This window comes from Rhinopithecus roxellana, chromosome 1 (genome assembly GCF_007565055.1).
Source record: "Rhinopithecus roxellana isolate Shanxi Qingling chromosome 1, ASM756505v1, whole genome shotgun sequence".
In the NCBI taxonomy this organism is placed as follows: domain Eukaryota; kingdom Metazoa; phylum Chordata; class Mammalia; order Primates; family Cercopithecidae; genus Rhinopithecus; species Rhinopithecus roxellana.
The window spans coordinates 180997488-181014401 of NC_044549.1; the positions used below are offsets into that span (position 1 = coordinate 180997488).

At 36.0% G+C, this 16914-nt stretch overlaps 1 protein-coding gene across 7 annotated transcripts in view; it reads right to left on the reverse strand.

The window, feature by feature from the left end:
* NPHP3 (nephrocystin 3) overlaps positions 1–16914 on the reverse strand; it is a 54348-nt gene that overhangs the window by 4024 nt on the left and 33410 nt on the right. The window contains exons 16-27 of one of the 7 annotated variants that reach the window (XM_030933860.1): positions 15312–15450; positions 13422–13586; positions 11964–12058; positions 11296–11418; positions 9848–10034; positions 9424–9665; positions 8386–8461; positions 7500–7627; positions 5805–6045; positions 4642–4767; positions 3951–4066; positions 3143–3316 (exon numbers count right to left, since the gene is read on the reverse strand). In XM_030933860.1, coding sequence (XP_030789720.1) covers positions 3143–3316; positions 3951–4066; positions 4642–4767; positions 5805–6045; positions 7500–7627; positions 8386–8461; positions 9424–9665; positions 9848–10034; positions 11296–11418; positions 11964–12058; positions 13422–13586; positions 15312–15450 — 1812 coding nt within the window. Of the gene's footprint in view, positions 1–1795; positions 3317–3950; positions 4067–4641; positions 4788–5804; positions 6046–7499; positions 7683–8385; positions 8462–9423; positions 9666–9847; positions 10035–11295; positions 11419–11963; positions 12059–13421; positions 13587–15311; positions 15451–16914 lie in introns of those variants that run through there. The other 6 variants (XM_010380203.2, XR_004058340.1, XR_004058341.1 and 3 more) reach the window with 6 other exon arrangements.

The following is a 16914-nucleotide window of genomic DNA, read 5'->3' on the forward strand; positions in this document are numbered from 1 at the left end:
AGTAGAGGCGAGGTTTCACCATGTTGGCCAGGCTAGTCTCCAACTCCTGACCTCAGGTGATCCACCCGTCTTGGCCTCCCAAAGTGCTGGGATTACAGGCATGAGCCACCATGCCCAGCCAAGAATATTTATTAAAGGAAGCTTTGACCCCTGCATCACATTTTTTTCATATTTCCCTTTCTGTAATCTCGCACTTTGGGAGGCTAAGGCAGGTAGATCAAGAGGTCAGGAGTTCGAGACCAGCCTGACCAACATGGTGAAACCCCGTCTCTACTAAAACTACAAAAATTAGCCGGGTGTGATGGTGCATGACTGTAATCCCAGCTACTTAAGAGGCTGAGGCGGGAGAATCGCTTGAACTCGGGAGGCAGAGGTTGCAGTGAGCCAAGAGAGCGTCACTGTATTCCAGTCTGGAAAACAGTGAGACTCTGTCTCCCCCCCCAAAAAAAAACAGTATTAATGAATGAAAATTATAACTAGAATGAATAAGTACTCTACCAATTCAGATTTATAATTGAGTTGTATGAAAGCTACCTTTTTCATTGTGAAGGTGCATATTAATGTGAATAAAATATTCCTATTTGAGAACTTCAAATATGCATACACAAAGATGTTCCAGCTATTTTTATCTTTTTAAGTACACATTCTACATGAGAGCATTTGGGTTGGTAGTAAAATAAGTAGTAATATCAAAATATAGTTTATTATGTTTAGATTTCATTCTTTTGGAATACATAATTTTGAGTGATCATGTCCCCATCTATAGTTATTCAGGCACAAATTTTGGAGGTACAAAGAATACATAATATTCTTAAGGTAGTTTTTCCTTTTGTCAGGGTTCTTCTAGAGTACTAGTCTCAGATTATTTCCTAAAGCAGTTTTTCTAAGGTGATAAACTGAACACATTACTTGCTATATATTAAATTACTTGTACCCCTAAATAATCAAATTCTAAGCTCTAACAACTTAATTCTAAAATCATTGTCTGGTATATTTGTGTTTTCAATTACTTTGTGTCTTTCACAGCTGCCAAACCCAGAAAGGTATGTTAATGGCTATAGTTTTATCTTGTATTTTTCCCTCTTGGACTACTCCCAAAGGAGGAAGAAGGATGCTCATTATATACTGCCTCATTTCTTTTTAAATTACCACTATAGTGCTGTAGGGTTATACCACTGCTTCTCACACTTATGTGCACATTAGTCACCTTGGGATATAGCTAAAATAGATTTATTCAGTAGGTTTGAGGAGAGGCCTGAGAGTCTGAATTTTTAATAAGCTGCCAGGTGGTGGTGATAATGATTTGTGGACCACCCTGTGAGTAGTAACTCGGCCTTAAGAGAACATTAACCAAAACCTTAAGCTGAGCAAACTACTGAGCAGCAAGTATTGATAACATTTCAAGGTTTTTGTTTTGTTTTGTTTTGAGACGGAGCCTCACTCTGTCGCTCAGGCTGGAGTGCAGTGGTGCAATCTTGGTTCACTGCAACCTCCACCTCCTGGGTTGAAGCGATTCTCCCGCCTCAACCTCCCAAGTAGCTGGGACTACAGGCATGTGCCACCACACCCAGCTAGTCTTTTATATTTTCAGTAGAGATGGGGTTTCACCGTGTTAGCCAGGATGGTCTCGATCTCCTGACCTTATGATCCGCCCACCTTGGCCTCTCAAAGTGCTAGGTTTACAGGCATGAGACACCACACCCAGTCCATTTCAAGTTCTTAAAAAAAGGTTCAACATATTTCTTTAAAAATTATGCAGAACAGCCCTCTTGTATAAACTAGAGTGGAGAAAGAAGAACTTAAAATTGCACTTTTATTTTAAAACAGTGAAGTGTGGCTATTACCTATTTCACTTTTACAATTAATACATGTTAGGATCTTACAAGTATTAAATTGATGATTTTATTATATATAAATATACAAATGGTCCAAAACAATATCTAAAATGTTACAATATTTATAAAATTCATAAAAATAATTTTCAGTATAAAAATGGCATACTAATTTGAGTTTGAGGTAAATGAAGAGACAGATTTAGGCCATCTAAGGAGGAAGATAAAGGAGAATATCATATCTCTATTTTGGGAAAAGACAAAGAATGCTAAAGAGCTTGACCTGTTACTGCATTAATGACTTCAGACATTATGCAGATACATATACTATATAGTAATAAATAATACACAATGTAGACAGAGCAGAAAGCAGAGGGACTGGACCAGTCTGCTCAAGGAAAGGGTAAAGAATTTTTTAAAATGCAGCAATAGGGATTCTTGTGACTAATGTGTTTCACTGAAGACAATTTGAATCTTTCATAAACATTATCCTTTTAATCCTTGAAACTTTCCTTTGAGGTAGAGAATTGGGCCAGACTACTGCTGAAAAGCAAGAGGAATGGCGAGGCTAAAGTAGCTCTTGAGAGCTGAAAAGAAACATGGAATTCTTTTTATTTATTTATTTATTTATTTATTTATTTATTTATTTATTTATTTATTTGAGACAGTCTCACCCTGCTGGCCAGGATGGAATGTATTGGTGCAATCTCGGCTCATAGCAACCTCCACTTCCTGGGTTCAAGTGATTCTCATGCCTCAGCCTCCCGAGCAGCTAGAATTACAGGCATGCACCACCCTGTCTGGCTAATTTTTTTTGTATTTTTAGTGGAGACTGGGTTTTACCATATTGGTCAGGCTGGTCTCAAACTCCTGGCCTCAAGTGCTGCTCCTGCCTCCTCCTGCTCCTGCTCAGCCTCCCAAAGTGCTGGGATTACAGGTATGGCCACCATGCCTGGCCAAGATTCATGGAATTCTTGAACTCCTTGTCTTAACTGCTGTGCCAGCTTTTGTTGAACAAAGACCAATCCACTTTTCATGATTTGCTCCTCATGTCATCTTACAATTCTAATGTGTCTACATCCTTGGATACCAGATGATAGGAAAATTCTTTTAAACAATTAAAGCACACACAATCACAATTCCAACTTAATGCATTCCAATACAACTTCATACAAATAGCAGTTAAATCACACATAGTAAGAGTAAAATTTCTTAAAACATTTTTTTAAAGTTTCAAATTCAAATGTTCTGAATGTTTAATTATTTTGTCTTAAGGTACATTTGCAAAGAATTCTAACTGCTGCCATTACCTTTGTCCTTGCTGAAGGAAAACAGGAGAATGAGCTGTTTTTAAGCTAAACGTGTCTCCACTTGATGAATGGTGTGAAGGAGCTTTTCCACCCAAGAGTGATGTTTCTGCTTCTTTTATTTCCATTGCCCTTTTGTATAATTCAGCAGCTTTTTCAAAATCTCCTCCTTCATAGCTTTGAGAGAGCGAGAGAGAGAGAGAGAAAAAAAAAAACAACTCTTAAAATGAGAATATAACCTCTTACTAATTCAAAATGACCTTATGGGATACAGAAAAAGAAGCTATAAATATTTGCCCATTTCCCCCCTTTTCCCAGTGTATTCACTCAAGCAGATGAGTAAAACAACACCTAAACTCTTCTCCTTTTTACCAATATCAGTATTTTTGTGTCTCATATGGATGTCATTAAAACCATGTTGTAATAGAGGCAGTGAAATTGCTAAGGAAAGTTAGGTATTCTCTGCATCCTGAGAAAAATACAAATGAGCAAGCAAAAGTCAACATATACTTAATGGCAAATTCACTCTGAGGACAGCACATTACCCTATTACTCCCAGAGCCAGTTGCAGTGTAAACCATCCTTCACTATTTGCCATGATGCATATATACACTCCTCTGCAAAACAGATCATGCAGCCTTCGTTTCATTTCTGGATACTACTTTAGTACCTCTTGAAGTCGATCAGCAAAAAACAACCCCTCCCCACTCTAAGAAAACATTCAGTAATACATATTTTGTGCTCTTCTTAGACAAATTAAAGCTACTTCAAATAACAGAGGCTTTATAAAGAAAGTGAGAAAAATTCTTACCTAAGCACAGCTAAATTTTTCAATGTTTCTCCAACTCGAGGATGCATCCGACCCAGGCTATCTTCGTAAATCTTTAATGCTCTTTCATATAATGGCAAAGCTTCAACATGTTTTTTCTTATTAAAAAATAATAATGCTCACTTAAGCACACTGGGTTTCTGAAATTAATGTATTCTAGACTAAGCTAACTGACTTTGATTAGTACTTCAAAATGTTAATATCCTTCTAAAAGATGGGAATAAATAGATTAATTTATGAATAACCATCGAAGAAGCAGTATAATAGAAAGTCAGATACTTAAGATTTAGACCTAGCTTGGTAACCCTCTGACCATAGTCCAATACTGTACGCAAAAACCTGTTCCTTTATTGCCCAATGGGTCCCCCACCTGATTCTTGCCCATCATAATCAAATGCCACAGGCTTAAATACAATATTATATGGAGGGGTGTAGGGTATCTCCACAACTTTAGAAACTAAGCCTATGCTCTGAACTAAACAATATTTTACACTAAGAGGAAGGGACTTCATACAAGTCTAACTTCAGTAGTTTCTCAAGTACTAAAGGAAGTAGTAGAAATATCTTTAAATTGTCTTTCATTCTGTTTACTGTTCCCTATCTAATTCATGTTTATCTATATTTTATACCATAAAATCATTCACTGATAAAACGTTAAAATATGGGAACTTACCATTTCGCTATAAAGAACAGCTAAGTTCACCAAAGCAGTAGCTACACTAGGGTGCTTTGGGCCAAAAGATTTCTGTCGAATTTCAACAGCCAATTCATACAAAGGTACAGCTTTGTCAGGTTTCCCCTAAAAAACAAAAGTTAAAGCTAACAAAAATATAAGGCAATAAATACTATCTTATCAGAGCTTTCTTCATACGTAAAATTTCATATTAAAGGGTAATTTTGAGGGAAAAAAACCTCAGAAGCATTTCCTCTCAGCTGAATGATTAAGCTTATAGATAACTGAAAATCTAAAGCTACACTGTATACAAAAGCATTTCCTTTGATAATTCAGAACACCCTTTAGGATCATCCACTATTACTGTTTCTAGTGTAGTAAAAACATATCAGCTAAAGTAGATTTACCATACTGCACATAATTTGGAGATTGCATCAAAATAAAAAGCTCATTTCTTGCCAAATCCTTTCCAGATTTTTCTAACTACTTCATTTCACCTGAAAGTTGGGCAGAAATAGCAGCAATGTACCCTTGTTACTAAAACAACTTCAGTGTCAGGATGACCAGTAATGGTTCCACAAAGTCTAAAGATAGTCTACAAAGCTCTGTAACTATGCTAAATGAAAGCAGACTTCCCTGGATTTTTTCTTTTTTTTTTTGAGAACAGCTAAAAAATTCCAAATATCACTCAGTATAGAACCTTATGGCAAACAATGGTTACGTTTAATTACAGGCAAAGCCAAGAAAGAATGAAATAAAAATGTTCACTTAATCAACTACAAAGATGTCTCCTGATTTCTTATGTTTACGTTGCTTTACACAGCAAACTTAATATTGGTGGAATTTTAGAACTTCTGAAATGTAAAATAAGTTTGATTTAGAATGCTAATAAATGCATTTGTACTTGGAATGTATTTAACAAAACAAAACCAGCATATTAATTTACTAGTGTATTATTTCAGAATCAATAATCAATGTAACCAGTTCAGTATGAAATAATTATTTTTACATGTTCTGCTCAGTTACTTGTTAAAAGTTAAATCATGATTTTTCAAGCTCATGTAAACTAACCTATCCATGATAAAGATGAATTATTTTGCTGATAGCAGTTATGGCTTAACTGATGTGTTGTAAAACATGTAAGAATGCCAAGGATTACTTACCATTTTCTTATACAAGATGGCAAGATGCTTCACTGTATATGCCAAAGAAGGGTGATCAGGAGCTAATGCACGTCTCCGAATATCTAAAGCTCTTTCATAAAGTTCTTCTGCTTTATCATACTGTTTCTTTTCATTGCACAGAGCCGCCAGATTATTCAAAGACTGAGCACAGTCAGGGTGATCTGGTCCTAGAACTCGCTCCCTCATTTCTAAGGAACGCTTCAGAAACTGGTCAGCTGTTCTGTGAACACAATCCCAAAATGGCTTAAACAATCTATTCTCTAGAGTTTGGAATACTGACCCCTAAATTGAGTGGAGAACTGAATCATCTTTATTCTTAGATTCAAGTTAAAATAAGAGATTCAGCTCAAAATCTTACTTTCCCCCTCTTCCCCACCCCTATCTCTTCCTGCCCTTTTCATGGCAGTTTGAGGGCCTAAAATGTGTGGATGATTGCCTCAATTCTCCACTTCTGAAAGAAAAACTGACATTTTCCAAAACAAACTTTTTATACTTTAAAAATTATTAGACCTAGGTCAAATAAAAGATTTTGGTATTCACTCTTCCTCCGTTTGGAGTTAGTACTAAATAATTTTTATTTATTTTAGTGTGTGTGTGTGTGTGTGTGTAACCTTGAACTCCTAGGCTCAAGTGATCCTCCCACCTTAGCCTCTCATGTAGCTGGGTCTACAGGTGTGTACCACAATGTCTGGCTAATTTATTAATTTTATTTTAGAGACAGGGTCTCACTATGTTGCCCAGGCTGGTCTCGAATTCCTGGCCTCAAGTGATCCTAATGTCTCAGCCTCCTAAAGCTCTGGGATTACAGGCATGAGCTATCATGCCCAGCCAGTACTAAATAATTTTTAACAAAAGAATAAATCATTATTTTTTACGTAAGGTTCTGTAAGTGGGCTAAAGATTTATTATACTTTTCTGATATCCAAAGTTTCAAATTTGTTATATTTTTCTGATATCTGACATCCAAAAATACTTATTTTTTATAACATATAAATATGTCATTTTGAATCCTTTTGCCCAAATAAACTGACAAAACTAGAAACCATCTGCATGATTTACCATTAGTCCCAAGCTGCTGCTTCTGTGAGGTCTCATGCACAATATCTACACAAACTCACTTTTCATAAACATATAAAATACACCAGGGAAGCTACAGAATACCTTTTCAGTTAAGAAACAATGTGGGGCAGGTGTGGTGGCTCACAACTGTAATCCTAGCACTTTGGAAGGCCAAGGCGGGCAGATCACAAGGTCAGGAGATCGAGACCATCCTGGCTAATACAGTGAAACCCCATCTCTACTGAAAATGCAAAAAATTAGCCGGGGTGGTGGCATGCGCCTGTAGTCCCAGCTACTCGGGAGGCTGAGGCAGGAGAATAGCTTGAATGGGAGGTGGAGGTTGCAGTGAGCCGAGATCGCACCACTGTACTCCAGCCTGGGCAACAGAGCGAGACTCCGTCTCAAAAAAGAAAAAAAAAAAAAAAAGAATGTGAAAAGAAACAGTGGAGAAAATACCATGGTCTTCAGGTACGTGTATGCTCATTATATGACATCATACACGAAATTTGGCATTATCAATTTTTTTCTAGCTTTAGACTTGATAAAAATGTAAAACAACATTGTATCAAAGAGAAAATGGTTAATTATTTTCATTATTAACCCCATGGTACTCACTCCAGGTTATTTTGAAGATAGTAGAGAACACCCAGTTCATTGAGGGTCCGAGCATTATCAGGTGTGTCCTTACCTAATGTAAGCTCTTCTAACTGTAGAGCCCGTCTACGTAAAAGGGCAAATCCATACTGCAGCGAACATGAAAAGTGAAAAGCAGTCACTAAGTAGGTGCAATCCTTGATTCTGAAACAATACATGAGGGTCCTAAAAAATCTTCCTTTTTTCCCATTTAATCTACATAACTTATTTTAAGTATCACAGTAAATTAACCTGATGATTACAAATACAAATATTTCCACATGGCAACACATTCTAAAATTCGTTAAAAACTATTTCATGAAAATGATTGTATTTTAGAAAGTAAACTATATCTCAAAGTGCTTCAAGAAACAATAGAATATAATTAATTTGCAGATATTTATCAACCCCATAGGTAAACACATAAATATCAGGTCCATAAAAATGCACACAGCATTTTAAATTAAAGAAATATGCTACATTTAGACTTTATCAGCAACTTAAAAAAATAAAAATAACTTTTATTGTGTATTTGAGGGAAAGGCTTTCTTCACATTTGAACATAACACAAAATGTTAACTACATTTATTTTATTCCCTTTTCCAATCCTTTAAAGAACTGAAGTAGCTTTAAATTCCGTCTTTCAAAGTCTAACCTTCAAATGAATTTAGAGTTCCACTTTTTAAAGTCTAAATTGTACTTCTCAGTAATATATTTTAACACATAAATAAGAAAATGTTAAGTAGTTCTCTTCTAAAAAACTAGAAGATTTTAAAATCTAAAGCTCTTAAACATGTGGGGTGTATGCATTTATGATGCTCTTTTCCTCTTACATTCAAAACACAACACAAAAGAAATCTCTCCTTACCACGTTGCCTTTTTTCTTTATAGCTTTCTGACGAATTTTAAAGGATTTTTTCCTAAAATGTTCAGCTTGTTCATATCTTAAAAAAAATTACAGTAAGTCAAACAAAAGAAACATATTCAAAGTATACTTCAGTGAAATGAAAGCACTCTTTTCATAGTGTAAAGTCTTTTTGGACTATTAAATACATCATTTTTCTAGAAATGATAGTCATATGACATTACAAATCTCTAAAAAACCCTTCATAAAACAAAATATGACAAAACATTAAGATATTTTAGTCTATCATGGATGTTTTTCTAATAAAAAGTTCTGTTCAATTAAAAAAACATTGACAAAACAAAGTAAGTCTAGTCCTCTAAGTAGCTGACATTTAATAATCTTTAACTAACTCATCCTGAGTCTCTGAAGGGCAACCTAACTAAATGAAAATCCAAAATTTTAGTTTTCTATAGTGCACTATTAATTTTTAACAACTTTTTCTGCATAGACTAATTTCTGGTCAAGTTTAAATGTGAAATTCACACAAAATTTGTATGAAACAACGCTTCTAGAAGTTAAAAAATGAAAACTACTAAATAAATAAAATTACTTTCAGGCTATGTGTATAAGTTGTATATGAAACGTAAATAAATTTTATGTTTAGACTTGGGGGATGTCCCATCCCCAAGATAATCTCATTATATATATGCAAATATTCTGAAATCTGAACAAATCCAAAATCCTAAACACTTCTGGTTCCACATTTGGATAAAGGATACTAAACCTATATTAGTAAAGCACTCAAAGTTAGTCAGCGAATGAGCCAGGATTCCAGGATTCAAACCCAAGACTACATGACTCGAAAGTCCATGTTCTGTCCTTCATGCATCTTCAAACAGAGATGAATCTTACAGTTCTAATTTTCTCTGTTTACCACATGAAGACTAGGCACAGGGTACGGAAAAGCACACAGTGATAAAATAAAGCCTACCCCATAAGTACATTAAAACTATAATTCCCCTTCATAAAATCAGATATTACCGATCTAAAAAATCTTACTTATTTTGTTTCTGGTACAAAGTTGCAAGTGCCTCCAGTTCACGAGCAGTATATGGATGGTCCACACCATAAGCGTTTTCTGAGATTTCTAATGCCTGTTTATACAGTTGTTCTGCATTGCCAAACTTCTTCCACTGCACATATACACTTGCTAGTTGGTGGAGGGACTGGGCTACCCTTGGGTGATCGGGATCTAAAGCTGTTTCTCGAATCTCTAAAGACCTCTGCAAAGGTACTACAGCCTGGGGGGAAAAAGGGTGAAAGGCCAATTAAAGTGAGTGAAATGCTACAAGATCTGTCATCTGATTAAATATTAAAGATTATAGCACAACAAATGAAAACTACATTAACATCTTGGAAAAATAGAAGAGTGAACACAAAAATCCCACCTGTCTCTGGTTTGCCATTGATGTGCTGAGCTTACCTGACTGAGAAGGCCTAGATCCTTGAGAAATCGCCCCAAGGTTTCATAAAGATCAGCTAAGCAACTCATGTTCTCGCCTTCGCAGTTTTTCTCATACTGCTTCAATGAATCGAAGTATTCTGTTGCCATTGCACTTTTGTCTTTGCCAACAAACTGCCAATAACTCAGCAACTCAGCAAAGTGTCCCCTGTTTCAACAAATAACAGTACTTTAATGAAAAACACACTTTAAAATCCACTACAGAATTACAATTCCAGAATTAATATCAAGTTTTTGACAATTTATTAGTAGGCGAGTATTGTGTAGTGAGGTGAGACTCAGACCACTCACTATCTGAGTTCCACCACTATCCTAGCTATGTGATCTTGAGCAGGTTGTCTGACCTCTTAGACCTGTCACCTTCATCTGCAGAAATGGAGACACTACCTGCCTCGGCTGGTACTGCAGGGGGATTATGGCACACAGTAAGTAATCCACAGCGTTGGCTGTTATCCTTAAGACCATCATGGCTACTTACCAATGGGAATCTATTTGAATCCTTTTTATACATTTTACAATATGGAGCCAACTGCTGAGTTCACTCCCAAAATTATTTTAAGTATGGAAATTCAAAGAGAAGAAACTAATGAAAAATAAACTGTCACAGAGTATCTACTTTGCTTTTTCATCAAGAAATTGAATGACAAAAGTAAGCTTATTCATCTGTAGGTGATTTTAAGTAGTATGGGAGAGCTGGTAAAATAATCTGATTTCAAAGGAATCATGAAAAATTGGAATGGAGATCAGAAATAATTTAAGAGATGCAACAAATTTGAAAGAGTTTATATAGGAGCAAAATAAATTATGTACATATTGTATAAGAAATGTCTAAATTTCTAAGTAAGGCAGAAGAAAACCCTCATGAAATTTAGTAGGTTAGACAGTTAGCTCATAAAAAGGTAGTTCTGCCACTGACAAACCAGAACACAACAAAAGAGACAAACAGAATACATTTTGAATTAGGGTAATTATTTATTTAAATTCAACACCAGACAGAAAATAAACAAACAAATAAAAACAAATAAATTCAACACCAGACAGATTCTATTGTAGCCCAGAGTCTACTCTGAAGCCAATGCTTTCAGATATCTGAAGGCCCAAAGAAGCAGACATCATGAACCACCTCTCTGGGTGGTTTACATTTAGACCTGCTTAAATGTAAGCATAAGATAAAAAGTTGAACAGAAATCATTCCAGCTCTGATTTCATAAAGCAGCAGTACTCCATGTTTTCCTCCTGGGAAAAGTAGATCTAATAGAGATTTGTAAATTGTCTCAAGATTTCTCCTACATTGTTTGTACTTCAGATACCTGGACTAATTTTTAAATTAAAAATACCATTTTTCTTTGTTAAACTGAACATCTTTAAATCTCTCTTTCTGGGGAAGGATGTTCTATAATGTTTCTTACCTTTTATAAAGGTTTTGAGACACAAAGAGATTAAGAAGGCAATCATGCAGCTTCTGTTTACTTCCCTGCTGCTGGAAAAGCCACGGGAGTTCATCTGCACTTCTCCAAGTCACTCTGTCCTGACTATCGTGAGAGAGGAGACAATATTCAATATCTTCCTACAATGAGACTGCCTCAAAAAGGCTTCAAACAAATGTTGAAGGAAGAAAAATATATTTAACATGTCTCTGATTCTTTAAGTATAATTTAATACTAAAAAAGTTAGGTCAAAATCAGAGACTTTACCAATCTAAGAAAATAAATTCAGTGACATGCAGAACCATCAACCAAACTCTAAAAGTATTTTCCTGAAATTGAACTATTTTAAAAAAAACCCTCAATGGACCCATATACACACATACAGATACATGGACACAAACTATTGGAATAAAATAAAAATAATAAAATGATCCTACACTGATTTTCCTTGTTTAAACTTTTAGCATAATATTAAAAGACAAAATCATCTTTTGCTCTTTTGACATTAACAGAATAGGGAGAAGATTTAATCTTTTTTGTAATAATTAAATTTTTATACTTTAAGTTGTAAGCTAAGAAACAGAAATAAGGACACAAAGGTAGAGGGTGTTGCAGAAGTCACGGAAGAACAATAGGAACATTCACAACACCTTAGCTGCAAGGTGAAATAGTTGATCAGCTTTTGCCTGTATGAAGAAGTAATGGTGGGGTCTTTCAGGTACTCCAGTCTCACTGTTTCCCAAGCCTAGGGAAAAAAAGAAGAAATACTCAGTTCTATTTCATGTAAGTCACTGTACATCTAACAATAGATTTGCAAAAAAGAATTCATAATTATTCCTATTTTATAGCTGTATATTAGAAATGTCACTTAAATGTTTTTAAATTTAGGACATATTTATTTGATAAACTGTTACTAGAATAAAAATTCCTGTACAAATATTTATAAGCTCAAAACACAATTTAATTCAAACTTGAGTTAACACATTAAAAATCTCAGAAGTGTGGAATGAAAAGTTACTAAAAAGAATAAATTATATTCAAACAATACACCATAAAGGAAAAAGGCTGTGAAATTGTAAACATTTCACATCTACAAATACGATACAGCATACTCAAATGTAAGACTTAATTTGCAATTGTGTATATATGTAAATCAACCATGGCATTGCAGATGATAGGAATCATTTTATCCAAAACATCCTAAAGATTTACTTCTATGTGCTAAACATCTTTCTAGTTCCTCACAAGGACCAAGAACCACCTCAATTAATTTGCTTCACAACCCCTTTTGTAAACTGCTAAAGTCTGCCCAGGGCTTAGAACTTGCCCAAGTTTAGATAGGTATTAATCCAGGAAAAAGAGGCTGACTGGCTTACAGAGTACAAACTCTTAATACATATACAGTCATATGCACATAACAATGTTTTGGTCAACAACAAACTGCATATATGATGATGATGCTATAAAATTATAATCAAGCTGCCCTATACAGGCATACCGTTTTAAAACTTTTATACCACATTTTTACTGTAACTTTTCTGTATTTAGATACACAAACACAGTCACACACAGTATTCAGTACAGTAATATGCTGTGCAGGTTTATAGCCTGGGAGCAACAGGCCATACCATATCGCCTCCAAGTGTGGTAGGTTGTACCATCTAGATTTGTGTAAGTATGCTCTATGATGTTCACACAATGATAAAATCACCTAATGATGAGTTTCTCAGAACATATCCCCATTGTTAAGCAATGAATAGCTGTATAATAATACCAGCAATTCAATGAAACATAATTGAAAAAAACTTCCTTCTCTTCAAGAAATAAACTACCTTTAAGAAACTATTTTTGATCTTTTGTATCTGACTTGTTTTTTAATTTTAAAAATTGTATTGTGGTAAGACCACTTAACATGAGACCTACCCTCTTAATAAATTTTTAAGTGTACTACAGTATTATTAACTTTAGGGACAATGTTGTATAGCAGATCTTTAGAATTTATTCCTTTGGCAGAAACAATCTTGCCACTGCACTCCAGCCTGGGTGACAGAGGAGACCCTGTTTCTTAAATAAATAAATAAATGAAAAGATGCCTAAAATAACATTACCTGCAGATGTTGAAACCTGAGCAAGCCACAACCATAAGTCAACAAACACATTTTGTATAAACTGTGAATAAGGGAGGTCAAGAAAGTCCAGGACATCTCAGGATAGAGTTCCATCAGTTCTGATTCACTCACACCATTGTGACTAACATTGACAAGGCAGAGAATCTAGGTAGCAAAACAAATTAACAGTAATCATAAAGCACCTCTATAAGTAACTAACAGCCATTAAAATTTCCATAATTCTTTTAAGGCTTTTTTTTTTTTACCAAAACTTATAATCCAAATGATTTAATAAATCAAAAAATAGATTTCTTAAAACACTGTCCAAAAGACATTAATCAAGATTAAGATAGTGTATCTATAAAATCTAGCACACCAAAGATAATACTCTTATAGAAAAAAGTATAGTGAAAATTAAAACTGCATAAATGTATTATTATAATTAATGGCAGAATTCCAATTCCAGGAAGACAGCGGAAGAAAATAGCCCTCCTATTATAAACATGTATGGATATCAGACACATTTCTAAAAGCACAGTTGATCCTGGAAAAAAGATAGGAAAATCCTCCAACTGTCAAAAATGAATAGGAAATTGAAATCAGAGTTTTGACAGCTGAAACTGCTGGCTATGGGGGCAGTGGAGCTAGAGGACAGGCAGCAGCCCCCAGGAACTTAAGGGTTTAGGTTTCTCACACCCACAGTGGGATGGAAGGTTAGCCCTTAAGCCGTGTGAGGCAAGGAGGTGGAACTAGATTTCTTGTCAACAACAGAACCGTTGAAGGGCTTTGAAGGACCTTCACGCTCAGTGAAGGGGTGCATGAGAAAAACATTAGCCCACAGTCATGGAGAGAATACAAGGAAGCTTGCAGGGTTGGAGTGGGCTGAGAAGTCCAAACCCCGGGAACCACCAAGCTGAAAAGTTAACATAAAAATAGATCCAGGTTCAAACTATGAGGTTGCTAGATATACATTTTCAAAAACCAAAACTGAATACATCAACAAAAACTAAAATGTTATTTTAATTACATAGCACTTAATTCTAAAAATATATATGGAAAATTAGACAAAGCAATTGTGAAGAATAATAATAAAAGGAGATTTACCCAAGTAACTACGAAAGCTTACTTTAAAGTTCTAATAACTAAGCAGTGTGGCACTGGCAAAGAATAGGCAAAATCAGAACAGAAGAGCCTAGAAATAGACCCACATTTATTCATGAGCTTGATATTGTCAGTTGGCATTGCAAATGAGCAGAAGACATGTATTATTTAGTAAAAAGAACAATTAATTATCCACATGACAGAGGATTAAAAAGTAGATCCCTTGCTCACACAGTAAACAAAAAGATACCAACAAGAGTTAAGGACTTCACACATGAAGAACAAAACTCTAAAACTTTTTGAAGGAAATTGTGTGTGTGTGTGTGTGTGTATAAACACAAGCATATATATATGAAACAAAGCTCTGTATAACGGATGAAACCATAATGAATGATACTATACAGTTAAAAGACAAGAAACAAACAGGAAAAAGACATTTATTTGCAAATTAATAAAGGATTTGTTTTCAGTACGCAGAACATTTAAGACACCTACAGATCAATAAGGAAAAGACAAACGACCCAATTAAAAAATGGTAGACTTGAACCAGCAATTCAGAAAAAAAGGAAACAAGGATAGCCAGTAACATGAAAAGATGATAAATCTCAATGATAATCAGGAAAACACAAATTTCCATAAGCACACTCTGGCTATCAGCATTCCTGCATACGCCTGAAACATATTTAAGCACAAATTTTAAAAGAATTGTTACTTACTTCCATTCACACACACATAAAGCAAACTAACATTCCTTTTTATAAGTTTTACCTGCTTCATTTTACATTTTACCTGCTTCATTAGCTCTTTATCCACATCATTTGCCATGGACTCCTGGATAGAGTGCAGAACGAGTCTATATAATGAAACAGTATCTTGACACTGGAAACACTGATGAAGGATTTTATCTAAATTGCCTGCTCTCCCAGCACTGTTGGGATTGAGAAGAGATTTAATTTCTTACAGATTGCCAAGATCTATAAAAATTTTGAGATCGATTAAAAACAATGTGAACTCTTATTTTTTGTACTGCAACCAATAACAAATTCAATAAAACATGATACAGGAAAGTGGTAGTTTTATGCGGCTGCTAGAGTCATTGGATTTATTTTACTATATATAATTTAATTCAGTGCAATAAACATGCTGAAATCTATTATTTGTCAAGCAATTACTAGGCATTAGGGAACATAAAAATGAGTCAGTTATGGTTCTTATTATCCAGAAGCATGCCACCTACATACAGGAAGCAGGGAAACGATGGTAAGTATTGTTAGTTAGCCATGCAAATTAAATTTGTGTGGAGCCAGAATTTTGAAAACACAAGGCTAAAGAAAATCATTAAATAGGGGGGGTTTGTTTTAAAAGATTACACAATATTTACCAGTTTTTAAAAATAATATAAAGATGTACAAAGAGAAAAAACAAAGGGTCCATAGTGTCTTTAAAATAGGTACTTTCGGGGGGCAGAGCAAGATGGCCGAATAGGAACAGCTCCAGTCTCCAACTCCCAGCGTGAGCGACACAGAAGACCGGTGATTTCTGCATCTTCAACTGAGGTACTGGGGTCATCTCACTAGGGAGTGCCGGACAATCGGTGCTGGTCAGTTGCTGCAGCCTGACCAGCAAGAGCTGAAGCAGGGCGAGGCATCGCCTCACCTGGGAAGCGCAAGGGGGAAGGGTATCCCTTTTCCTAGATAGGGGAACTGAGACACACAACACCTGGAAAATCGGGTAACTCCCACCCCAATACCGCGCTCTAAGCAAATGGGCACACCAAAAGAATATATCCCTCACCTGGCCGGGAGGGTCCCAGGCCCACGGAGCCGCCCTCATTGTTAACACAGCAGTCTGCTGCGATCTAACCGCAAGGCAGCAGCGAGGCTGGGGGAGGGGCGCCCGCCATTGCTGAGGCTTAAGTAGGTAAACAAAGCCGCTGGGAAGCTCGAACTGGGTGGAGCTCACAGCAGCTCAAGGAAACCTGCCTGTCTCTATAGACTCCATCTCTGGGGGCAGGGCTCAGCTAAAAAAACAACAGGGGAAGCAGCAGAGGCCTGAGCAGACGCGAACGACTCTGTCTGACAGCTTTGAAGAGAGCAGTGGATCTCCCAACATGGAGGTTGAGATCTGAGAACGGACAGACTGCCTGCTCAAGTGGGTCACTGACCCCTGAGTAGCCTCACTGGGAGACATCCCCCACTAGGGGCAGTCTGACACCCCACACCTCACAGGGTGGAGTACACCCCTGAGAGGAAGCTTCCAAAGTAAGAATCAGACAGGTACACTCGCTGTTCAGCAATATTCTATCTTCTGCAACCTCTGCTGCTGATACCCAGGCAAACAGGGTCTGGAGTGGACCTCAAGCAATCTCCAACAGACCTATAGCTGAGGGTCC